Below are 27509 nucleotides of genomic sequence, written 5' to 3'. Positions count from 1 at the left end.
TCCTTTCCAAATCTTTTATATGTGTACTATTATAAGAACATATGCCCACAGAGTAAAAACACAATGAATGTTTCCTGATTGGATGAATTGGAGCCTAAGCCTATAATCATAATTTACATGATAATTAATTCAGACCAATGCAGAGAAGGGTTATGAAACTAAAGCACAGAAAATAATTTGGAAGACTCTTCTTCTTAGAGATTAACTTTGATTCCAATGGCTTGTTTAAATTGAAGGTTTTGTGGTTCCAAGATGTCATAGAAAACTTGGTTTTTGTCAAAATGGTCTCTAATATAAAGTAAATCTTCAATGGAATAGTTATCATTTTTTCCAGTCCAAATAGTCAGGCTGTACCTGCATTAAAATAAAATAGAATTATATAGTTAACAATAAAAGAAAGTGATGAGCAATTTCAATAAGCCTAAAAATACTCTCACTTGTCTCTAACCCAAATGCACACAGAAAAATTTAATCAGAAGTAGTATAACTGTACTTTCTTATTTAATTCCTTCATCAACATCAGAGGGACTAAAGACAAAAACAAATCACACTGCTGTTGTCTAAACTACATAACTGCTCTATCTTAATTCCAGGAATGTTAAATGGACTTAGAAACCCAGACTGGTGGCAATGAAAACGGGTCTAATTTTGGAAAAAGAGACTATGTTGCTGATTAAGGAATCTGTTCCCCCACAGAAATTTACAGCTGTAATCTGGGTTTGTTCAGTAGCCTGGTCAGAGTGAAAAGCACAGTGAGAGGGAACTGTGAAGAGACACAAATGTCACTGACATTCCCAACACTCATGGTCATGTATGGCTGCCCTTCCTGTAAAGAATTTGTCTAAGCAGTTTAAGTAGCTCTTTGTTATGGCCTACTTACATGTGAAAGACCATAGATGAAAACAAGTTATTTCTGTATAAACCAATATTTTTTAGTTTGAAAGACCTAAACTCTGGATATTTAAGAAATATGTAATTTCTGCTCAATGGGAAAAAATGTTCTAAAACTTCTTAGACTAACTTTGCTACATTGAACAACCTAAAATATCCAGTTAGCAGTTGATGGTTTTCATCATGCCCACAAAATAGTCTACATTAATTCAGTTTTTATAAGACCCATTTGGAGTATGTTTAAAGGACTTATTTCTGAGGTCTCCTGGGTTACTAGGTGCCTCTGTGAGTTGAAAGTTCCAATAGGATTGAACATGACCATGTGAAATTCAATATGACATCATTAAAAATAACTTAAAATAAATCCAAATGGAATTTAGCCTTGGCAGAATTTTCTCACAAATGTGGCCACAGGACAAGGTGCAGTGGCTCACACCTGTAATCCTAGGACTCTGGGAGGCCAAGGTGGCAAGATCGCTTGAGCTCAGGAGTTCGAAAACCAGCCTGAGCAAGACCGAGACCCCATCTCTACTAAAAATAAAAAGAAATTACTTGGACAGCTAAAAAAAAAAAATATATATATATATATAGATAGATAGATAGATAGATAGATAGATAGATAGATAGATAGATAAGAAGCTGGGCATGGTGCACATATCTGTAGTCCCAGCTACTTGGGAGGCTGAGGCAGAAGGATTGCTTGAGCCCAGGAGTTTAAGGGTGCTGTGAGCTAGGCTGATGCCAAGGCACTTCTAGCCAGGGCAACAAAGTGAGACTTTGTCTCAAAAAAAAAAAAAAAATGGAATCATACACCTATCATTCTGCATCTTAATTTAATTAACAATGTATCTTAGAGATCATTCCATATTAAAACGTAGGGTGTACTGCATTATCTATAACAGGTATATAATATTCCATCATATGGGTGTACCATAATTTATTCAACTAGTTCTGACTGGTAGAAATTTAGAATGTTTCAGGTTTTTTATTAGTACAAACAATGCTTCAAGAATATCCCTGTAGCTGTGTCTCTGTGCTTCTGTGAACTTTTTTTTTTTTTTTTTTTTTTTTTTTTTTTTTTTTTGAGACAGAGTCTCGCTTTGTTGCCCAGGCTAGAGTGAGTGCCATGGCGTCCTAGCTCACAGCAACCTCAAACTCCTGGGCTCGAGTGATCCTTCTGCCTCAGCCTCCCGGGTAGCTGGGACTACAGGCATGCGCCACCATGCCCGGCTAATTTTTTATATATATATCAGTTGGCCAATTAATTTCTTTCTATTTATAGTAGAGACGGGGTCTCGCTCTTGCTCAGGCTGGTTTTGAACTCCTGACCTTGAGCAATCCGCCTGCCTCGGCCTCCCAAGAGCTAGGATTACAGGCGTGAGCCACAGCGCCCGGCCTTCTGTGAACTTTTGTTAGTAAGACAAGCCCTCATTAGTGAAATTATGAGTATCTACCAAATTTCTCTCCAAGGAAATTATTGGCCTATTTACATTCCTGTCAGCGTATTAGGATCTGCTTCCTCTACTCTCTCCAAGATAGTGAATTACCAAACTGGGCCTTTTTCTGGGTGATTTGTAAAAAATTCTTTAATTGTTAGAATTCTTTACATCTGTCTTACATATATACTAAGAATCCTTTTTTTTTTATTACCAGAATCTTCCTGTTTTTATGCCTTTGAATATATCAAAATTTCCTTTTACAGTTTCTAAGTTTTGTGCCTTAGTACTAAGAAAAGTCTTCTCCATTCTGAAAGTATATTTAAAAATCATCCCTTGTTTTTTCTTTATTCATTTACTGTTTGATGTTCAAGTCTTTACTTCATCTGGAATTTATTTTGGAGGAAGGAATAAGGAAAAGTGTTAGCCTTGTTTTTCCTATATAGCCTGTTGTCTGAACACCAGTGATTGAAATGTCAGCTTGTTTCTATACTAAGTTCCATAATAGATTTGGGTTTATTTTTTAGACTTTCTCTTTGGTTCTATTGACTAGTCTATTTAAAAAAAAATTACCAAAATGGTTTTAGTATCTGTACTTTTATAATATATTTTAATAATTAATAGGTGGTCCAACTCATTTTTATTATATATTAAAATCATAAAATTTTTATATAGAAAAGAATTCTGAAATTTTGATGAAATTTAAAGAGAAACTATTTTATCTACTCATAACTTTGTGACAATGTATAACATAATGAAAAAGATGACTAATATTTACTGGGCACCTACTATGTGCAAAAACTTTTGTGAGGGATAGGGGTGAAAGACCCAATGTTAACTCAGTTAAACTTCATCAAGGAGCTTCAGTCTAATGAGGGAGTTTGTGCACGTACATAATCAGTTTTAATTTTCTCTCTTTCTCAGCCACGCTGTTCTTACATAATCAATTTTCATGCCCCTTCTATCTCTGTCTCTCATACACACTTGCATGTACACACCATAGTGTTAAGCTAATACATACCTGTTTGATTTCTTCAACAGCCAAAGTAACTGAGAACAAGACTGCCTGACTAATGCTGCTCTCACAGGGAATGTTACAGGCTGATTTAGTTCATTACATATATATTCCATCTCTTTCACCATTGTCCAACTGTATCCTTAAATGAAAACAAAGAAATTTAACTTTTGTGATTGAAATCCTGAAAGTCAATTAAATAAAAAACTAAATTACCTATAAGCAGATAAATCCATAGATAATTCATAAATTCACAGGTGAATTCATAGGTAATTCATAATCCTTTCTACTTAGATTCAGAGTGAATTAAAATACAACTTCATGCATGAAAATACTTTGAGTGGAAAATGTAGATTAAAAAAAATCATGTTATAAGTGACCAAGAGCTAATTTAACAAAAAATTAAAATATTAAAAGGGTGTCACTAATCTCTCAAGAACAAAAAAAGCAAATCTGATGCTACTATATCTTTATTTACTTTAAAGATTCTAAGGCTCTTCTCTTAGGGACATCATCATTATTATTCTCTGTAAACTTAGATTTTCTATTTGTGTTAAATTTTCTTTTTCAAGAAAAGGTAGCTGCTAGGTGTTTACTAGCTGTTTAAGTGATAATTAACTTCAAATAAATTTTCTTTTTGGCTAGTTCAAATTACTTATACATTTTACCTAAAGTAGAAATAGTGGTAAAATTGACTATATTTGTTTTGTTTTGTTTTTTTGAGACAATAGTCTTGCTTTGTTGCCCAGGCTAGAGTGGTGTGGTGTCAGCCTAGCTCACAGCAACCTCAAACTCCTGGGCTCAAGGGATCCTCCTGTCTCAGCCTCCCAAGTAGCTAGGACTGCAGGCTCACGCCACCATGCCTGGTTAAGTTTTTCAATTTTTTTTTTTTTTTTTTTTTGAGACAGAGTCTCGCTTTGTTGCCCAGGCTAGAGTGAGTGCCGTGGCATCAGCCTAGCTCACAGCAACCTCAAACTCCTGGCTCAAGCAATCCTCCTGCCTCAGCCTCCCAAGTAGCTGGGACTACAGGCATTCGCCACCATGCCCGGCTAATTTTTTGTATATATATTAGTTGGCCAATTAATTTCCTTCTATTTTATAGTAGAGACGGAGTCTCGCTCTTGCTCAGGCTGGTTTCGAACTCCTGACCTCGAGCAATCCGCCCGCCTCGGCCTCCCAGAGAGCTAGGATTACAGGTGTGAGCCACCGCGCCCGGCCAAGTTTTTCAATTTTTTGTAGAGACAAGGTCTTGCTCTTGCTCAGGCTGGTCTGGAACTCCTGACCTCAAGTAATCCTCCCTCCTGGCCTCCCAGATTGCTAGGATTATAGGTGTGAGCCATCACACCCAGCCTATTTATGTGTTTTAAATCATATTAAGATATTGTGGAAAACACTCTTGTTTTGGGGAAAAAAGTGTATATTTTTTTAAATATAAACCCTCAACTCTATCAAAAGCAGGTTATAAAAAGTATTGGTCAGTAAAAAAACATTTTATAGAAGTCCTAAGCTAAATTAATGAGGAAAAGAAGGGGAATTACCTACTTTCCTTTAAAATCTGGAAAATTATATTTTTTAATTAGAAAAAGGTGTCCCTAATAGAAGCTATACCTATATGACTAAAATGTATAAGCTTCCTTTTTTAAAACTGACAGCATAAGAAGTAAGGGAGGATAAAGCACATGTTGGTGATAACAAGCAAACTGAGGGTAGCGCTGGGGGTGGTGGCAGCCTGGATACCTCCAACACCAGCATGACTGAAAGACCCAGACCTGCTTTATCTCAGTTCAAGCCTGAGGTTAAGGCCAAAGCCATTTTAAATAGTGACTAAATGGAGTTTAGATTCAGTAAGGAAGGTACTGGTTTCTAGTTTTCCTTCTTCAAACATTTCAAATTACACAGTACTAATAAAATTTAAATGATTAGAAAATTAAAATAGACAAGTTAAGCATATTATTTTTTCCCCCTCAATTATATCAATTATTTGACCAGGGTGTCATAACTTGAATGTCACTTTGCTACTCACAAGATGGCAGTTACTCTGACCTCAGGTTGGATGTTAAAACTTTATATCTGAAAACAGTACGAGCAAATGAGTAAAAAATGAATTCCCTGAACACAGTAGGATACGGGTTAGCATCTTCAAAAGCTCTAAATACTTTTTAGTTTACTGTTTTTACCATGTGGTCAGATGTCCTAGAGCCTTTCACTGTTTACTGGCTGTTTACCTGGAAATCACTAACTAAAGATATGTATCTTTAGGTATATGCGAAAGATATGTGAAATAGACAGGCAAATTCAATGGTACAATAAGTTTCAACCAGGAAGAAGTTGAATGTCTGGTGCATCTGCAGGAAGATGTAGGAAAAGATGAGATCCAGCCAAGAGGAGTGTCTCATGGCCAAAGAAAGCATAACGAGGGCACCAGGGTTTCAGCAACCTACATGTGGACCCCTACCAATATCTAGAGAGCAAAACTGGTACGCTTCAAGCACTTCTATTTTTATTATCTTTCATCCGTCATAAGAAGCTTGCTCTAAGGTATGGCAAAAAGGAAAATAAAGAGAGTCTAGAATGTTTTACCAGTTCAAAAAGACCAACTCAGGATTTCTTCAAAGTATGTAAAGAGGCAGCTTTGGTTATGCTAGACCTTGCAAATAAATCTTTCCTATGGAAGCTAGGTGACAGACGTTATCAATGAACACAGCGTCTATCTGAAATAACAGAAAGAAGGGTCTACACATGCCTGTAGGGTTAGGTGTTTTTCTCCGTTAGGCTCTTAAGATTTTGTGGGATATGGTTTGGGCTTTGTATTAAAGATGTTATTTTTGTATTTGTAGGATATTTTAATTTGACCAACAAGAAATACATTATTAGAATTATCACCTTCATTGACTTTCTCAGGATGCCATCCTGTTGTCCAACCCAGAGATAATGTCACATCTGGAAAGAAGGATGTCACAGTATCTATAAATGGTTTTGCATCTATTACTTTGCTATTTCCATTTGGACCAGGAAGAATATCAGCATTAATCCATACGGGACACTTCAGATGCCTCTTCACATTTTCCAAGAGCATCATGGATGGTTCTACAGCTGCCAGACTAAAAACATAGTTTGTTGTCAATGAGACATATTCCTAAGTCAAAGAAAAAAGTAGTTCTTTTAGACTAGTGGTTTTAATGCTCTCAAATTCATAATAAAAATATAATATAATAATGTCTGAATTAAATAAAATCAAAGATAACATAGTACCAGAGGGAAAAGCTAATGATATATGCCATATCTCAAAATGTTGATTTCTTATTATTCATGAAGGTACCTTAAAGATTCTATAAATACATGAATAATGTCACTACCTGTAGACAAAATAGAGGTTTCAAAACTCTATATTAGGATCACTCAGTGTGAAAACAATTTAAGAAAATATGCAAGTGTTCATTCATCACAGAAAGTATAAATAACAAATGAAATATACTTATAACCTGAAAATTCACATTTATGAAATACCCAAGTACACCCAAGCACTGTATCTCTGATTCCGGCATAATTTAGTTTAAGTTAAAAAGAAGCTTCACTCTTTTTACTTCCCTAGAGTTTGGTCCATCTTTACAGCTTATGAATCCACTAAAACCTAGAGTCTTCATTTCAGGGGCAGAAGAGTGAGAAGAAAGAAGTGTCCAACATGGGAGCAGAGTGACACCTATAGACTTTGAAACAGTAAGGTTTTAAGCAGCCTACATAATTTTTACTTTTTAAAAATATATAGAGAAACTTTGCTGGAAAACTATACTACTTATAACTGATTATCTTCTGAACCTGTAAAGCCTATGTTTATTTATAAGAAAATTAGCCTGTAGTGAATATTGTGATGAAAGGCTAAGAATTTTGGAGATGGATGTTGGAGGAGAGAATACTCAGTAACCCCTCCTCATGGTTCCATCTTTCTTCTTGAGGGACTGGAATACTTCTATGCTTCTACTTCTCTCTACTCCTTTTGGGCTTCCTACTTTAAGAGGAGAAATAAATCATCTTATGATGTATTGGGTTATATTTACTAGTGAGCAAGGATATTACGCACTAAAACCAGAGGAAACAGGCTCTAGCTCTCAGCCTCTAGCCCCTTTTACTCTGCTGCCATGTAGAACATTTCTTTCTTCTCACTCTTCTGCCCTTGAAATAAAGACTCTAGATTTTAGTGGATTAAGAAACTCTAATGCTGGACCTTGCAAACTCCAATTTAGATGTTGTCACTTCTCTGTTTTAAATGCTTCCTGCCTCACACTGCATCAATGCCATATTATAATAAAACCACAATTCTGAGATCTGGCAATGTACTTCCTACAAAATTCCATTTTTGGTAGCAAGCAACTTGTACCTGCGACTCCAAAGCTTGCATCTCTTTAAGTCCTACAGTAGCAGCCAAGTCCCCATGGAGTTTTGCTCTTCATGGGTGGAGCAAGGGAAAACCTTCAACTAACCCATGAATGTCTATTGCCAAGCTCCTCTCTTTTTCCAGAAAGCACTCTGATCTCTTAAGAAAACTGGCATCCGTGGAGGTAAGGTTAAACACTAATTTCCAGTTTACATTTCAGGAGGGAGCTTCTTAAGCATTCTCAATTTAATAAGCCGACATTGGGCTGTTTAACACTGACTTGCCATCTGATAATATCCAGTGTTAAACAGCATATTCTCCCCAAAATAGAAATTCCACGAGTGCTTATTCAGTGCCTACTAGATGCAAAGCACTGGCAAACATAAAAACTATGACACAGAACATAATGAAGAATTTAATATATATTCCATTTTACATATAAATATTTTAATTATCACTAATATAGATTAGGGTAATGACATTTTTCCTTACTAGAAACTTAAATAAGAAAAACAAAACCTATATTTTTAAAAATTCTAAATGTTATTAAGAAACCTAAAACTTTTTGTTGTTTTAGCTCTTATTTTCTAGAACTTGACAAAATAATTCTAAAATTCTTCTGGAAGAAAAGCTGTAACATTTTTGACAAAAACATTGAGGACAAATTTTTCCAAACAACAAAATACAATGTATAGTAGTCTTCCTTTATCTGCAGGGAATATATTCCAAGACCCCCAGTGATGCCTGAAACCAGATAGTACCAAACCCTATATACACTATGCTTTTTTCTATTAATATATACCTATCATAAAGTTTAATTTATAGATAAGGCACAGTAAAAACAATAACTAAAAATAAAGAAGAACAATTATAATAATATACTGTAATCGAAGTTAAGTGAATGTGATCTCTCTCACAATAGCTTATTGTACTATACTCACCTTTCTTCTTTTTGTGATCTGTCAATCTGATAACCTAGATGGCTACTAAGTTATTAACAGGCGGGTAGCATACACAGTGTGAATACACTGGATAAAGGGAAGGGATGATTCATGTTCCAGGCAGGATGGAGTGGGACGGTATAAGATTTCATCATGCTATGCAGAATGCTGTGAAATTTATGAGTTGTTTATTTCTAGAATTTTTCATTTGATATTTTTAGACTCCAGGTAATAGAAACTGCAGATAACAGAGGACTACTGTATATTACAAAAAAATAACATATCATGTTCCTAACTGGAAGACTCAATATTGTACGTATCACAAAATGACACATCCTTCTAAATTAATCTATAAATTCCATGTAATTCTAATTTAAAATACCAAGGGCCAACACTCTCAATTCTTACATGTATTAGTATTAAGTTTCCTATAGGTAAGTGCCAAAAGCTTTGCCGGGGTGATCATCTGAAGAAGAAAGTCCTGATTAGAAAACTACCTAAAATTGTTCTTTGGTAATATTTATTTAAATCCCTAAAAAAGAATATAAACTTAGTTATTATAGAATAGAATTTTTTTTTTTTTTTTGAGACAGAGTCTTGCTCTGTTGCCTGGGCTAGAGTGCTGTGGCATCAGCCTAGCTCACAGTAACCTCAAACTCCTGGGCTCAAGCAATCCTTCTGCCTCAGCCTCACAAGGAGCTGGGACTACAGGCATGCGCCACCATGCCTGGCTCATTTTCTATATATATTGTTAGTTTCCCGGCTAATTTCTTTCTATTTTTAGTAGATACAGGGTCTTGATCTTGTCAGGTTGGTCTCAAACTCCTGACCTCGAGCGATCCTCCCACCTCAGCCTCCCAGAGGGCTAGGATTACAGCCGTGAGCTACCGTGCCCAGCCTATAGAATAGATTTTTTTTCCCTAAAAAATCACCTGTAAATCAAGCTTGTGAATATCTTATCCTACTTTCCTATTAATTATATTTAGAAATTGGAGATAACATAATGAAAATCACACTTAAAATTGTAATAAACCGTTTAAAACTACATTTTAAGGGGAAACAATTCTTTGCTAAAACACTGGAGAGTTTGCTAAAACTATGGATAAAATTTTAAAATATATTACTTATTATTTGTGTGCTAAACAGAATTACTTAGAAGCACAAGACAAGAACTACTAAAATTTGACTCAAAGGTAACGTTCAGGTACTCTTACAGAGGCAGTGCAGCATTCTGGTTAAGTGTGAACTCTCCAGCAAGGCTGACAGCTCTGCCTCTCCATGACCAACTCTGTGACCATAAGCAGGCTACTTAGCCCTCTCTGCCTCCACTGCCTGGAAAATGAGAATGACAGTAATACCCCACCTCTTGGGACTGTTAGGAGAATTAAATGAAAAACACATGTGATGCTTTTAGAACAGTATCTGACATACAGTAGGTGTTCATATAACTTCGTTTATATTTATTCCTCTTCAAATAGGTTATAATTTTAAAAACTTGCAAAATCTTTGTTTTAGTGGATCCGCCCTTTTGTGGTAGCTGCTAGCATTTAGGAATGAATGAGCCGATCTGCTTGGCGAGGAGCCAAAGAACATGACAGAGAACAATTCAAGGGGCTACAATAAACATACGAAAAATTGAGCACACAACAAGACAAGGAGATCTGAAAGTTTAAGTCACCAAGCATTAAATATCAAATGCTTTATTCCATGGTGCAGAGATCACTGGACTGGCTCTAGGAGACCTGGAATCTGTTTCTAGCTTGCCTGTCAAAGCTTAGCTGCTGTCCTTAAGTAAATCATTTGATGAATCTCTCTAGGACTAAGTTTCTTTGTCAACAAAACAGAATTGAACCATTCATCACTTGAAAATGATGATCTTAAGATAATTCTTTAATTCTAAGCCCTTATCAAGCCAAAACTCTTGTACGTCAAGATTTTATATATCCATTCATTTGCCAACAGTTTAATGAGGTTTACTGGTATGTTCTGCTCTGCAACAAATGGATAGAGTCATCTTAAAAATCCTACAATTAGGGAGACTGAGGTGGGAAGATCACTTGAGGCCTAGGAGTTCAAGACTAGCCTGGGCAATACAACAAAACCTGGTCTCTACCAAAAAAAAAAAATTAGCCAGGCACGGTGGTGTGTACCTGTAGTCCCAGCTACTGGGGAGGCTGAGGCAGGAGGATGGCTTGAGCTCAGGAGTTTGAGGTTGCAGTGAGTTATGATCATGCCACTGCTCTCTGGCCTGGGCAACAGAGCAAGACCCTGTCTCGGAAAAAAAAAAAAAAAATCTACAAGATTGCAAATCTTTAATTCCTTGAGATAATTTAATTTCAAAATACTACTCAAAGATGAGGTAGATTTACTGCCAAACCTAAATTTCAATGGCAGCTGCCTGCTATTAAGACCCATAATAGGGGCTTATGGTGTGCTTCTGTGGTGTCACAGTATATTCCTGGCTTTATCTATAATATTTACACTGCCAAAATGCTATAAAAAATTTATTGTGATGGCCACAGCAAAACAAATGACACTTAGTCTTGCTCTTCATTACTAATGCCTCCAAAATGTGATAGTTAAGGAACACGTTCATTATTAAAGACTTCTAAATAATCCCCTTTACAAACATAATACATAAATCAAATAGGATATGCATTAACAACCTCAAAAAAATTCTCCCAACTCTCACTCTCCTGGACGATCTTTTAATAAAAGTAGCATTTTAAATTTAACTGTTACCACAATGGTCACTTATGATAAATTCCTTTATAAAAATTAACCTAACTTTAACCTCTCAGGGTTCCCAAAAAACAACTTTAGCAAACAATTTATTGGGTCTTAGATCCATTCCTGAAACAATAATTAGAGTTTACAAATCCATTTTCAGTTTGGATAAAGTACAAAAAGAGGTGGTCTGGCATGGGCATATGCAGCTATTATTTTTTCTCTCCAAAGTTATTCTGTAACAACCAGAAAATTGAACATGTTTGTACAAATACCTCTTGAAATCCAGCTTGATGCCTTTATTGCTTTTCGTAACTTCACCCAGCCACTCCTGTAGGGTATTATCACTGTTTGTTTCAGGAGGATGGGCCATAATTGGTTGGCAGTCCTCTGATCCATCATCTGGCAGAAGGACATCAGCTTCTATCATGTGAGCAGTACCTGTCCAAATAAGTTAATGCTAATGAAACAGGGGGCAGAACTATAGGAAATACCATGCTCAGCATCCTTTTGAGGAAGATAAAAGAAAGGAAAGAAAAGAAACACTTATTGAGTAACTTCTACATGCCAGGTATTATACTAGGCCCTTAGATATTATCCTTATTTTTTTACAGATGAACAGGTGCCAAGAAGTTAAATGACTTTCCCTAGGTCACACAGCACTTAAGCTATTGTCATACTTCTGAATGTCTTCCCAGTACCTGGCAAAGGGAGTACATAATGGGAGGCTTAGCCTCCCATTTGTTGAAGTTTTCTGGGAATAAAGATAGTACTTTAATCTTTTCACTCCTCAAATTAGCAACTATGGATATTTATTGCTTATGTTTGAAATTCTACATTAAAAATTCATTTCTTTGACTTCCAGCTTAGTTGCTGTTTAAAAGCATATATCCTTCGAACGGATAATAAGCCAGATGAGCCTGCTAACTTCTAATTGTCAGTCACTCCCTAGTCCAAATTTTAGAATAGCCCCTTTAAAGCAACGTTCTATCAAATACAAATACCCATCTGGCCTGCTTCCCACTGCCTAGGTGGAAGAAGAGAGAAGAACTTATTCTTTTGTCTAGAACATCTGAGAGATTAGCTCTACCCAGTGAAGAACTACATACCAAAAAAGAATCTCTTCACCCTTTTGAGAGGAATAAAGAGTGAAGTAAGAGGCCAAAGCATCTGGGGAAAAATCTCTCCTCTTGGAAACTAGAGTAGTGGAACCAAATGGGTTTCCATCTAATGATTATATTAAAAAATTTAGCCGGGCGTGGTGGCTCACGCCTGTAATCCTAGCTCTCTGGGAGGCCGAGGCGGGCGGATTGCTCGAGGTCAGGAGTTCGAAACCAGCCTGAGCAAGAGCGAGACCCCGTCTCTACTATAAATAGAAAGAAATTAATTGGCTAACTAATATATATATATATATAAAAAAAAATTAGCCGGGCATGGTGGCGCATGCCTGTAGTCCCAGCTACTTGGGAGGCTGAGGCAGAAGGATTGCTTGAGCCAGGAGATTGAGGTTGCTGTGAGCTAGGCTGACACCATGGCACTCACTCTAGCCTAGGCAACAAAAGCGAGACTCTGTCTCAAAATAAATAAATAAATAAATAAAAAATTTAAATGGAAAACCACTTGAAGAAAAAAAAATACTGAGTTATGTTTAAATATACCACTGTGGATGCTGGGTGGAAAAGGAACTGGACAGGGGCAAGTGGGGAAGCAGGGAAAATAATCTGTCAAAGTAGGATGACTCATAAATCTATTGGATGCTTCTGGCTGCAAATAAACAGAAATTAGATTCAAACTAACAAAGAAATTTATCATCTCATATAACTAGAAGTCCAGAGGTCAAGTGAGCTCTAAGTGTGGGCCAGTCGGCAACTCAGTGATGTTATCAGGGTTTTTATGGCTCTTTTCTTCACTCTCTTTGTATTTTCTTCATCTTAAGGCTAATTTCATCTCATGATTATAAGATAGCTACCAGCAACCACTGGGGCCACATATATTCATAGCCACATTTTTAAGTTTTAAGACATAAAAGTTCTTCAACAATTATAGATATAATTACTTTACTTGGGTCTGATTGAGCCTAATTAGATCACTTGCCCACTGGGGGAACAATATGAATCATCAGGAAAACTGCAAGTGCTAATTAACTTACTTATTTACTTTTACATTCATTCATTCATTCATTCATTCAGTCTCCCTCTCTCACCCAGGCTAGAGCACAGTGCTGTCATCATAGTTCACCGCAACTTCAAACTCCTGGGCTCACGTGATCCCCTGCCTCAGCCTCCCGAGTAGCTGGGACTATAGGTGTAAGCCTTGATACCAGGCTAACTTTTCTATTTTTAGTAGAGAAGGGGTATTGCTTTTATTCAGGCTGGTCTTGAACTCCTAAGCTTAAGCAATCCTCCCACCTCAGCCTCCCAGAGTGCTAGGATTACAGGCATGAGCCACCATGCCTGGCCTATTTATTTATTTCAAAATATTAAGAGGGTACAAATGTTTTTGGTTACATGGATTGCTTTTGTAATGCTTGAGTCATGGCTTTAAGTCACCATCACCCAAACAATGTTCATTATACCTGTTAGGTTCCTTCCCCCTCCCTCCTGCTTGATTTCCACTGAATTTTACTTTCCTGTGTGCACATTTGTGCTCATGGGTTAGTTCCAATATAATAGCAAGTACACGTGTTTGTTTTTCCATTCTTTAGATACTTCACTTAGGATAATGGTCTCTAGCTCCATCCAAATTTTTGCAAAAGGCATTAATTCATCCTTTTTTATGGCTGAGAAGAACTCCATGGTATACATATACCACATTTTGTTAATCCATTCATGAATTGATGGGCACTTAGGTTTATTCCACATCTTTATGATTGTGCTGCAATAAACATTCAAGTGCAGGTGTCTTTTTGATAAAATGATTTCTTTTTTTTTTTTTTTTTTTGAGACAGAGTCTCACTTTGTTGCCCAGGCTAGAGTGAGTGCCGTGGCATCAGCCTAGCTCACAGCAACCTCAAACTCCTGGGCTCAAGCAATCCTACTGCCTCAGCCTCCCGAGTAGCTGGGACTACAGGCATGTGCCACCATGCCCGGCTAATTTTTTCTATATGTATTAGTTGGCCAATTAATTTCTTTTGTATTTATAGTAGAGACGGGGTCTCGCTCTTGCTCAGGCTGGTTTCGAACTCCTGACCTTGAGCAATCCACCCGCCTCGGCCTCCCAGAGAGCTAGGATTACAGGCGTGAGCCACCGCGCCCGGCCAATAAAATGATTTCTTTTCCTTTGGGTACATACCAGTAGTGGGACTGATGGACTGAATGACAGGTCTAGTTCTTTGAGTAATCTCCATACTGTTTTCCATAGAGGCTGTACTAATTTGCAGTCCCACTAACAATGTATAAGCATTCTTTTCTCTCTGCATCCATGCCAGCATCTATTGTTTTTGGACTTTTTAATAAAATCCATTCTGACTAGCATTAGGTGATATCTCACTGTGGTTTTAACTTGTATTTCCCTGATGATTAGTGATGTTGAACATTTTTTCACATGTTTATTGGCCATTTTTCTTTCTTTTGAAAAGCTTCTGTTCATGTTTTCTGCTCACATGTTAATGGGGTTGTTTGTTTTTTCTTGTTGATTTGCTTGAGTTCTTTGTAGATTCTGGATATTAGCCCTTTATTGAATGTATATGTTGTGAATATTTTCTCCCATTCTGTAGGTTGTCTATTTGCTCTGCTGATTATTTCCTTAGTTGTGCAGAAAGAAGATTTTTAATTTAATTAAATCCCATTTATTTCTTTTTGTAGTTGCTGTAATTGCCCTTTGGGTCTTAGTCATAAATTCTATGCCTAGGCCGATATCTAGAAGTATTTTTAAAAATATGGAATGCTTCATGAATTTGCAAGTCATCCTCGTGCAGGGGCCATGCTAATCTTCACTGTATCATTCCAATTTTAGTATATGTGCTGCTGAAGCCAGCACTGATTAACTTATTTTAATCCACCCCTGGAGCCAGAAATGCAGTCAGCTTCCATGTGCTTGTATGGAGCAGAAATGGACACCTTAATAAAAGTGAATTTCTTTTAGGAAGGAGGAAAAGGGGAATGGTGATAGGGTAGGCAGCCAATGGGTGTTTGCTATGTTTCTCTTCCCTAAGCTAGATCGCATTTAGGTTCTTTTAATTACAGTGGGGCAAAGTACAGAATAACAAAATATCTAGACCAATGAAAGAGTTTTATACTCCTTTTATTCTCTATCAAATGGAATTCTAAGGATTGTCTAGGTACTACCCAAACAGCTTGCAGCCTTTGGCCAAAGGTAGGATTCTTCAACCATGTATATAAGACCAAGTCCTGATGTTTGGGTGGCTCACCTGGCAATGGGGAGGGCAGATGCAGAGAATTCTGTCTTTCAGCTTATGGCCAAACTTCTATAAGAACAACAGGACAGGCTGGACATGGTGGCTCATGCCTGTAATCTTAGCACTGTGGGAGGATCACTTGAGCTTAGAAATTCAAGACCAGCCTGAGCAAGGGTGAGACCTCATCTTTACAAAAAAATAGAAAAATTAGCCAGGTGTGATGGCACACTTCTGTAAGTCCCAGCTATTTGAGAGGCTGAGGCAGGAAGCTCACTGAAGCCCAGGAGTTTGAGGTTGCAGTGAGCTATTATGATACCACTGCACTCTCACCAGGGCAACAGAGCACATATGCACAAAAAGAACAACAAGGCAAATGGAATAGCAAAAAGACAGATGATCTGATCTTTTACTGTTTTGCCAGGATGAGGTTGCAGAAGAGGGGTTGTGGGTCTACGGTATCATCCAACCCAATTTTCTACTGCCATATTTAAGATGCAATGGGTCAAGATTCTAATTTGATTTTTTTACAAAAAGCAAGCATGATTTCTCAATAAAGTGTGTAGCAAAAGATATGTAGGCATTCTATCTCCTCCTCCATCAGTATAGTTATGAAGGGGCACGACAACATGGAATCCTTTGTTTAAGAGCAATAGTCATAGTCTGTTAATTCCATTTATTTCCCATAAATAGAAAAAAAAATCAGTAAATAGCAAGTTGAGGAGTCATAGGCCCATTTAAAGTATGTTCCTAAGGTCACCTACAAGAAAAAGACTGGGAAACTATAGCAGTAAGGGCAAGAAATCCTGGTGGCTTCTAGGATAATGATAAGAAATGATGAAGAGATGAGGAACAATTCAAAATGTATTTTGGAACAGAATCATAATGATTGGATGACAGATCAGATAAAGAGAATTGAAGACTCTCAGATTTCTGATTCAAGCATCTAAGTAGATTGTGGTAGGAAATCCTGAGACAGGAAAGATCGTAGGAAGTACAGGTTAGTAAATATAATCAAGAATTTCATTTTGAATAAGTTAAAGTAGAGATGCATGTGAGATCTCTAAGCACAAACATCAATAAGCAGTTGGACAGACTAACACTAATAAGAGAGGTGGGCCTGGCCTGGAGACATTTACATAGGAGCTGCCCAACCCCTCTGGCCTTTGGATAGAAGGCTTTTGAAGGTCAGGGAATACTTTTGCCTGGGAGACTGCCTAGTCACAATAGTCTCAAATAACGGGGAGAGCCAGAAGAGGAAGTGCGTATATCAGGATATATGTCAACCCAACCACAGGAGCTCCAGATTGTGACCACAGCCAGACTTTGCTTTGCTTCACCTTGCCTCACCAACTCCTGCTCACCAGAGCAAAAGCAACTTTCACTATTCCCAACTTGCAATATCAAAAGGGCTTTGTATATACTATTAATATTATAAAATGTATAGTTTTTGAAGTTTCGTTTCTAAATTTTCAGTTGTTAGAGAGACATACAATTGACTTTCTATTTTGACTTTGTATCCTGAGACTTTCTAAATTCACCTATTATTTATGATCATTTATCTATAGAATCTTATTTCATTTTCTATATACACAATCATTGTCTGTAAATAAGTTATATTTCTTCTTTTCCTATTTTTTTATTTAAAAAATTGAGCTATAGGCCGGGCGCGGTGGCTCACGCCTGTAATCCTAGCACTCTGGGAGGCCAAGGCGGGCGGGTTCCTCGAGGTCAGGAGTTCGAAACCAGCCTGAGCAAGAGCAAGACCCCGTCTCTACTATAAATAGAAACAAATTAACTGGCCAACTAATATATATAGAAAAAAAATTAGCTGGGCATGGTGGCGCATGCCTGTAGTCCCAGCTGCTCGGGAGGCTGAGGCAGAAGGATTGCTTAAGCCTAGGTGTTTGAGGTTGCTGTGAGCTAGGCTGACGCCATGGCACTCACTCTAGCCTGGGCAACAAAGTGAGACTTTGCCTCAAAAAAAAAAAAAAAAAAAAAAAAAAATTGAGCTATAATTCACATACCGTAAAATTCACCCTTTTAAAGTATACTAGTGGTTTTTAGTATATTCAGAAAGCTGTATTAATACAATAATTACCACTATCTAATTCCAGAAAAGTTTTATTATCCAAAAACGTACCCATTAGCATTTGCTCCTTCAGCTCCTGAAAACCACTAGTCAACTTTTTCCTGAAGGATAACTTTTGCTAAAATTCATTTATTAAATAATCACTGTGTGGTTATTATATCCTAGATACTGTTTTTAGGCATTAGAAATTCAATATTAAACAAAACAAAGTTCTTCCTTTTGAGGAGCAAAGAAAAACAATTTAAAACAGTGTTTTTATAGTAAAAGAAGCCCAGATATATAATGGAGTGCAAAAAATGCATAAAGTTTTACAATAAAACAGGAGACTTCAAAGAAGTTTCCTTGTTGGTCCAGGATACTGTAAGCTGTGCCCCAGCCCTCTAGTGATATAGTTTCATTCTCCTTTCCTGCTGCAGCTAACATGTACTTCATAGGAAAAGACTGAGAAACACTGCTAAGCACTGCTAAAGTGTTCATCTATATAATGAACAGATATATATATTTCATTACAGGTTCAATTAGCAAACCAAAGGCTTGATTTCTAGCTTAGTCATAAATACTGCCCAAAGCAATTAATTATAAATTAGAATTCAATGGCTTCATCCATCCATTCTACAAATATTTATTGAGCCGCTCATTAGTATACTACAAAAAGATGTAAGATATTATGATGATCCTGATCTTAAAAGCTATATTCAAATCACTACAATATGTAAGAAAGTTTAATAATATATGAGGGTTCCAGTAAGACATGTCAAGGCAAATCACTTCTAAAAAATAAGAAAATTCTTCAATTATGCAATTTGTTCTCATTTTGTAAACAAAACGAAACACTTCATAAAAATGTTTATGTCATCCTAGAATTTCCATTTGGATCTCCTAAGTCTCTCCTACCTGTAAATAGGCCTAGATATCAAAAAAGAAGTTGAATTAATCTATTATCCAAAGTAAATTACAAGTAACTGTAGTGACTTACTTTTCAGTGCTTCATTCATTTGTGCCTTGTGGTTAGCTGCATGATACCAGATGATCTCAGCACCATCTTCTGTTGTAATCTGGTTATTTCTCAGAAAATACTCTAGTATATTTTCACTCCAAGATCCTAAATTAACAGTTTTTTATGAAAAAATATATTGCTAAAATATATATATATTTTGCTTTTTATGGGGTAAAATCTTTTAAACATAATATAGATAGGGAAAAGGCTACTACAGTAAAGCAAATCAACATATCCATCATCTTACATACCCTTTTTTTTTTGTCTTTGTGGCAAGAGTAGCTAGAATCTATTAATTTAGCATGAATCCTATACAGTACAATTTTATTACCTATAGCCCTCATGTTGCACATTAGATCTGAGAGTCTGCATAAAAGTGAGATCATGCAACAATATTTTCTTTCAGGGTCTCGCATAGTTCACTTAGCATAATGTCCTCCAGGCTTACCCATGTTGTGGCAAATGGCAAGATCACTTTCTTTTTAGGGCTGAATAATATTCCATTGTATATATGTACCACAATTTCTTTGTCCATTTGTTCATCAACACTTAGGTTGTTTCCATACCTTGGCTATTGTGAATAGTACTGCAATGAACATGGGAGTGCAGATACCTTTACAAAGTGGTGATTTCATTTCCTTTGGGTATATGCCCAGAAAAGGGATTGCTGAGTTATGGTGTAAAAAAATTTAACAAAAAAGGACAGAGGATATATTGAAGGAGCATAACAAAATAATTAGACTAGGAAAAACACAAGATTTTAAAAATACAGATCAAGTATTATTATGTGGCAGGTATATCACATATATATAAAAACATGTTATATGTTATGTAAATAATAATTAGTAGACATATAAGACAGCCTGAAAATCAGAAGCATAAGAAAGTATGTATGAAAAAAATAAAACTGGTAAGTAGCAGATATTTAAAAGCAGGAAATTTCATATGATGTTCTCTATAAGCCTGACCCCAGAAATACAAGCAAAATTTACATAAAATCAAAGCTATATTTAAAATTCTAAGTTTTGTACAACTTTTTTTCTCCACCTGAAGCTCCATTCTATATTTATATTAACAATTTAGAATGTAAATTGTACATTTTACTGCATATTCACCTTCAGATGATTCTCAGCAACATTTATATGAGCAACCTAGTAAACTTTTGAATTAGCATTTATAAAAATAGTATTTTGCATTTATTTGAAATAGCATTTTATATAACATTTACAAATGTACATAATGTTCATACCAACTACTTTTTGGCGTACCAGATTTTCTCTTAATTAAGCATTAAATTTTGTGAGTTAAGACTAAGGTAAGTGTAGAAAAATACTGGAATCCAGATTTACTCCATACTCTACCATGTCCTAAAATAACAATGACAAAGCTAAAAAGTGAAAAAAGTTGTTCATAATTTTACCAAGTGGCTGCAAATTCCCCATGTGTGAAATTCTGTCTTCTGTTAATTATGTGTTTATTAACTCTACCTAACAACAGTTAAAAACCTAAAACTGGCTATCAGAAACTGCCAATAAAACATTGAGAAAAAGTAAAATGCAACCAGAGAATGGAGGGGCATACAAAGGTAAATTCTATCATACATGGGACTTAATGACCACTTTGAATACTGGACTATAGAATAAAAAAAAGGAAAGCTAGGTGGAGCATCCACTATACCTAAGCAAAACACACACCTCTATCTGACATATACAATAGAGTCGCAGACCTTTCAGACTTAGATGGCAATATGTGGCCATCATTTTTCAAATTTTAGGCCAGCTGGGTAAAGGGGCTCAAGCTTGTAATCCCAGCACTTTGGGAGGCCAAGGCAGGAGGATTGTTTGAGGCTAGGAGTTTGAGACCAGCCTGGGCAACACAGCAAGATCTCATCTCTACAAATATATATTTTTTTAATTAGCCAGGTATGGTGTGTACCTGTAATCCCAGCTACTTGGGAGGCTGAGGCAGGAGGACTGCTTAAGTCCAGGGGTTACAGGGTTACAGTGAGCTATGACCAAGCGACTGCACTCCAGCATGGGCAATAAAGCAAGACCCTGTCTCTGGAAAAAAGTCAGGCATTTTAGAAGGCACATTAATTATTGGCTATAACAAATGTCCGATAATAGAAAAACAATTAAGTCATGGTACATAGTCATGAAAAAATATGTGACTAATGTGGCTGTTAGACCTAAAGGTTTTGAGATACATCAAATGACTTAGAGAAATGATAATTATGTGTATTACCTGAAAAAGCCTAAATGTTTAATGGTGCATATTGGACATTTCCACAGCACCTTTCAACTAAACATACTTCATTCAGAACTTTTATAAAGGCAACTTACAAATTAATAATAAAATGCCATGACTCTAGAATTTTAAAATATTTTAAATATTTCAAGTAAAAATTCTTCTTGCTCTTTTACTGGATGAAATTGCTTGTTTGTACTTAAGACACAACTGTGTATATCTTTTTTTTTTTTTGAGACAGAGTCTCACTCTGTTGCCTGGGCTAGAGTGCCAATGTGTCAGCCCAGCTCACAGCAACCTCAAACTCCTGGGCTCAAGCAATCCTCCTGTCTCAGCCTCCCAAGTAGCTGGGACTACAGCATGCATCACCATGCCTGGTTAATTTTTTTCTATATATTTTTGTTAGTCAATTAATTTCTTTCTATTTTTTAGTAGAGACAGGGTCTCACTCTTGCTCAGGCTGGTTTCGAACTCCTGATTTTGAGCAATCCGCCCGCCTCGGCCTCTCAGAGTGCTAGGAACTGTGTATATCTTAAAATTTAAGAAAGATACAATTACCTATGATCTAGGGTATTACTATTACAATCTAAATAGGCTGTAACTCTAAAAATAGGGCCAAGAGGAAGGCAAAATTCTTTTCAATTTTTTAAGATAAGTTTTTTTTTTGAGAAGGTTTGATTTATAGAAAAAATTGAGCAAAAAGTACAGAGTTCCCACATGATTCCAACCTTTCCCTCCAATTTCCTTGTTTTTTTATAATTAAAATAATTTTATTTGAAGCTCCCTAATTTTTAACATTGTGCATTAGTGTTGTATGTCTATAACAACTAATGAGCCAATTCTGACATATTATTATTAACTACAATCCATAGTTTACATTCAAATTCACTTTTGGTGTACATTCTATGAGTTTTGACAAATGTACAGGCATACCTTGGAGATACTGCAGGTTCAGTTCTAGACCACTGCAATAAAGTGAATATCGCTAAAAAGTCACAGGAATGTTTTGGTTTCCCAGTGCATATAAACGTTATACTTACAGTATACTGTAGCCTATTGAGTATGCAATAGCATATGCTGAACAAACAGTGTGCATACTTTAATTTAAAATATTTTACTGCTAGCTAGGTGCAGTGGCTCACACTTGTAATCTTAGCACTTTAAGAACCTGAGGTGAGGCCAGGTGCAGTGGCTCACGCCTGTAATCCTAGCACTTTGGGAGGCCGAGGTGGGCGGATTGCTTGAGGTCAGGAGTTCGAAACCAGCCTGAGCAAGAGCGAGACCCTGTCTCTAGTATAAATAGAAAGAAATTAATTGGCCAACTAATATTTATAGAAAAAATTAGCCGGGCATGGTGGCGCATGCCTGTAGTCCCAGCTACTCGGGAGGCTGAGGCAGCAGGATCGCTTGAGCCCAGGAGTCTCAGGTTGCTGTGAGCCAGGCTGACACCATGGCACTCACTCTAGCCTGGGCATCAAAGCGAGACTGTCTCAAATAAAAAAAAAAGAGGCCGAGGCGAGGGGATCGCTTGCGGCCAGGAGTTCAAGACCAGCTTGAGCAACATGGCAAGACCCCCATCTCTACAAAAAGTAGAAAAATTAGCCAGGCATGGTGGTGCATACCTGTAGTCCCAGATACTCTGGAAGCTGAGGCAGGAGGATCACTTGAGCTCAGGAGTTTGAGATTGCTGTGAGCTATGCTAACACCACTACACCCTAGCCCGGGCAACAGAGTGAGACTCTATAAATTTTATTGCTAAAAAATACTATCATCTGAGCTCATATTCTTGGCTGGTAGAGGGTCTTGCCTCAATGTTAATGGCTGCTGACTGATTAAGGTGGTGGTTGCTGAAGGTTGGGGTGGCTGTGGTGATTTCTTAAGATAAGACAACAATGAAGTTCGCCACATTGATTGATTTTTCCTTTCATGAAAGATTTCTCTGTAGCATGCAATGCTGTTTGATAGCATTTTTTATTCACGAATTTCCTTCAAAATAGGAGTCAATCCTCTAAAAACCTATTTCTACTTTATCAGCTAAGTGTAAATAATATTCTAAATCTTTTGTCATTTCAACAATGTTCATAGCATCTTCACAAGAAGTAGATCCCATCTCATGAAACCACTGTCTTTGCTCATCCATAAGAAGCAATTGCTCATCCATTAAAGTTATTATTATTATTTTTTTTTTGCTTAGTACATGCTTTTTAATAAGTTATATGCTGAGCAGTGCTATGTAAATACAGGTCATACAATCCAGATTTATAGTCTCCCCATTGAATAACCAGGAATAATTGTCCCAGACCTAAATGCATTATCATGAGATTACAGCTATTCAGTCACATCTTCAGGCTCTACTTCTAATTCTAGTTCTCTTGCTATTTCCATCACTTCCTCCACTTAAGTCTTGAACTCCTCAAAGTCATCCATGAGGGTTGGAATCAACTTCTTCCAAACTCCTGTTAATATTTTGACCTCCTATGAATCGGGCATGTTCTTAATGGAATCTAGGATGGTGAATCCTTTCCATAAGGTTTTCAATTTATTTTTCCCAGATCCATCAGAGGAATTACTATCTGTGGCAGCTATAGCCTTATAAAATGTATTTCTTAAAAAAATAAGACTTGAAAGTAAAAAAGACTCCTTGATCCATGGGCTGCACAATGAATGTTGTGTTAGCAGGCATGAAAGCAACATCAATCTCCTTTTGTATCTCCTTCAGAGCTCTTGGGTGACCAGATGCATTGTCAATGAACAGTAATATTTTTAAAGGAATCTTTTTCTCCTGAGCAGGTATCAACAATGGGCTTAAAATATTCAGTAAACCAAGCTATAAACAGATGTGCTATCAGCCACACTTTGCTGTTCCATTTATAGAGCACAGGAAAAGCTGATTTAGCAAAATTCTTAAGAATTCTAGGATTTTTGGAATGGTAAATGAGCACTGACTTCAACTTAAAATCACCAGCTGCACTGGCCCTAATATCAGAGTCAGCCTGTCCTTTGAAGCTTTGAAACCAGAGCATTAACTTCTCCTCTCTAACAATGAAAGTCCCAGAAGGCATTTTCTTCTGATAGAAGGCTGTTTCATCTATTGAAAGTCTGTTATTTAGTGCAACTTCCTTCATCAATTATCTGAACCACTTGCTGCAGCTTCTGCATTAGCACTTACTGCTTCATCTCATACTTTTATGTTCTGGAGATGACTTCTTTCCTTAAATCTCATGAACCAACCTTTGCTAGATTCAAACTTCTCTTCTGCAGCTTCTTCAAATCTCTCAGGCTTCATAGAATAATGACCTTGCTCTACTTTAGTCTTTGGCTTAAGGGAATGTTGTAGATGGTTTAATCTTCTATCTAGCCCACTCAAACTTTCTCTATATCAGCAATAAGGCTATTTTGATTTCCCATCACTTATGTGTTCACAGGAGTAGCACTTTTCATTTCCTTCAAGAACTTTTCCAGGCCAGGCACGGTGGCTCACGCTGTAATCCTAGCACACTGGGAGGCTGAGGTGGGAGGATGGCTCAAGGTCGGGAGTTTGAGACCAGCCTGAGCAAGAGCAAGAGCCCATCTCTACTAAACATAGAAAGAAATTAATTGGCCAACTAAAAATATATAGAAAAAATTAGCCAGGCATGGTGGTGCATACCTGTAGTCCCAGCTACTTGGGAGGCTGAGGCAGAAGAATTGCTTGAGTCCAGGAGTTTGAGGTTTCTGTGAACTAGGCTGACGCCATGGCACTCTAGCCCAGGCAACAGAGTGAGACTCTGTCTCAAAAAAAAAAAAAAAAAAAAGAAGAAGAAGAAGAACTTTTCCTTTGCTTTCACAATTTGGCAAATTGTTTGACACGGGAGGCCTAGCTTTTGGCCTGTCTCAGCTTTCCACTCAACTTCCTCATTAAGCCTAAATCATTTTTAGCTTTTGATTTTAAGTTAGTCTTTAGTGAGTCTTCCTTTCTCTTGAACACTTACAGGCCATTATGGGGTTATTAATTGCCTTGATTTCAATATTGCTGTGTCTCAGGGAATAGGGAGGGGGTACAGCTGGGTGGTAGAGCAGTCAGAACACACACAACATTTATCAACTAAGTTTGCCGTCTCATATGGGCATGATTTGTGGGGTCCAAAAACAATTCCAATAGTAATATCAAAGTTCATTGATCACAGATCACCATTACAGGTATAATAATGATGAAAAAGTTTTAAATATTGCAAGAATTACCAAAATGTGACAGATACAAAGTGAGCACATGTTGAAAACAATGGCACTGACAGACTTGTTAATGCAGGGTTGCCACAAACTTTGAATTTGCAAAAAAACGCATTCTCTGTGAAGCACAATAAAATTAGGTATACCTGTACAATGACCATTCGTATCCACCATTACAAAATCATACAAAATAACAGTTTCACTGTTCTAAACATCTGTGGTCTACCTATTCATCTCAACCTCCCTCCTTGTGAAATCTATGGCTGTTTTTGAGCTACCACCACAGCAGAGCTGATTAGTTGGAACAGAATTTTAGCATTCCTCAGAACAGCCTAAGTATGGAACAACTCAAATGTCCATCAACTAATGAACAGATAAATGAGATATGGTATATGTATACAATGGAATATTATTAAGACAGAAAAAGGAATGAAGTACTGATACATGCTATAATGTGGATCAACCTTGAAAACATCATGCCAAGTGAAAGAAGAGGTCACATGTTGTATGATTCCATTTAGGTGAAATGTCCAGAATAGGCAAACTGATAGAGACAGAAAGAACAGCAGTTGTGGGCTGAGGTTGTTAAAGGGTGTATGTGGCAGGGTGGTATTTCTTTTTGTGAGATGAAAATGTTTTAAAATTGATTGTGGTAATGGTTGTACCAGTCAGTGAATAAGCTAAAACCCACTGAATTATATTATTTAAATGAGTAAATTGTATGGCATATAAATTATACATCAATAAAGACTTTTTAAAAAAAAGTTTTAAAAAATACATCTATATATTTTCCACTGCTATAAATTTACCCCAGAGACAGATATGCTTACATGTGGAAAACAACACATTTCATACAAGGATGTTTAGTGCAGTATTATTTATAACCAAATTTAACTATAACTATTATTTATGACTAAATGTCTATCAACAGTGGATTCAGTAAATTATTGTATATCCATACAATGGAACATCATGCAGCCATTAAAAATAATAAAGAAAGAAGGAGGCAGGAGAGTCAGTGATTGTTAGAAAATACCAAAAAGTTACTAGTGGTGTCTCTAAGCATCAGCATTTTGGAGATTTTTTTCCCTTACTTCAATATGCTTTATAAATGTTCTATGAGCGTGTATTGTGTGTACAATTTTTTTTTAATTTCTTATAAACTTTATGTACTGCATGCTAAGCTTAAAATTTAAAAGATCATGTCCATAAACATAAAAATGAATAAAATTCTTCAGTCACTACCTATATCCTTTGATGTCAACATTTATAAATTATACTCTGTACAAGCAAATATGATTGATTATTGTGTGTACAATTTTTTAAAAACAACTAAATTTAATAAAAGAATGTCACTGAGGCTGTCCCATGCGACTACTTAAGTTTATATAAAAGACACTGTAACCTTCTGGAGTGGAACTGTTCGGCTGCAGTTTAAAGCAACTCTACGGGTCAAACCACCAGACACACTTCCAGCTGTGGACGGCTGTGCACTGAGCAGCTGGAGTAACGCCCGCCAGTCCCTCGGTCTGCACTCTCAACCTCCGCCCGGTCCCCAAACAGGAACCGGACTGACCACAAACTACTCTCCCTTTGACCTGCTGGGATTAAGGATTAGAGAAGTGTCACATTCCTTTCTTTCCAACCAAGACCTTAAGAGGCAATAACCCTGCCATTCTTGGCTTTCCCAAACGCTTTTCCCTTAACGCCCACCCGAAAGCAAGCTTCTCGCCCAGCCCTCTGGGCGCGCTGCGAGAGTGCGGACTCGCTTCCGTCCCCGGGTCGCCGGGGTTGGCGGCCACCTCAGGGAAGCCGGGCCGGGCCTGGCTGGGCCGGGCCGGGCAGAGCGGAAGCCGCGGGACCGTCGCTTACCCGGGCCCCCAGAGGGCGCTGTCATGGTGGCGGACGTCCGCCGTCCGCGCAGGCGCCGAGCGGCTGGCGCCCCGCAGACCTCTCACAGGCGGCGTGGAAACCTGCCTGCACAGACCGCAGGCTGCGGGCAGGAGAGCAGCCTGCAAGGCCTCTGGAGCGCTCCCTGCGAAGCGGAGCCCAAAGAGAGGGGGGCGTGGGGCCGGCGCGCACGCGCAGAGGCGGGGATCCGAGTCTCGCGTGCGTGTGCCCGGCGTGCCGCCGCGCCTGCGTCACGAACTGCTCTTCTGAAAGCTTTTGGAGAACTGGTGGCGTGGTTCCTGGGGGGGAGCGGATGAAGTCCCACGATTGAAAGCAGT

General features: G+C 37.5%; 1 protein-coding gene and 1 non-coding gene across 2 annotated transcripts; both read right to left on the bottom strand.

Moving 5' to 3' along the window:
• On the bottom strand, positions 1–27340 carry FAM151B (family with sequence similarity 151 member B). Its single transcript, XM_012766800.3, has 6 exons — positions 27154–27340; positions 18805–18930; positions 11658–11823; positions 6226–6443; positions 3349–3484; positions 1–354 (listed from the first exon to the last, which is right to left on the bottom strand). Exons 1-6 carry the CDS (start codon positions 27176–27178, stop codon positions 195–197), a joined length of 831 nt encoding a protein of 276 aa, XP_012622254.1. The 5' UTR covers positions 27179–27340; the 3' UTR covers positions 1–194.
• On the bottom strand, positions 15254–15360 carry LOC142874155 (U6 spliceosomal RNA). The gene has a single exon (XR_012921979.1). It is a non-coding gene; the product is annotated as a U6 spliceosomal RNA (small nuclear RNA).
• Positions 27341–27509: the final 169 nt, after the last annotated feature.

The sequence above is a fragment of the Microcebus murinus genome, chromosome 11 (genome assembly GCF_040939455.1).
Source record: "Microcebus murinus isolate Inina chromosome 11, M.murinus_Inina_mat1.0, whole genome shotgun sequence".
Taxonomy (NCBI): domain Eukaryota; kingdom Metazoa; phylum Chordata; class Mammalia; order Primates; family Cheirogaleidae; genus Microcebus; species Microcebus murinus.
This window is presented reverse-complemented; position numbering and strand designations above follow the sequence as displayed.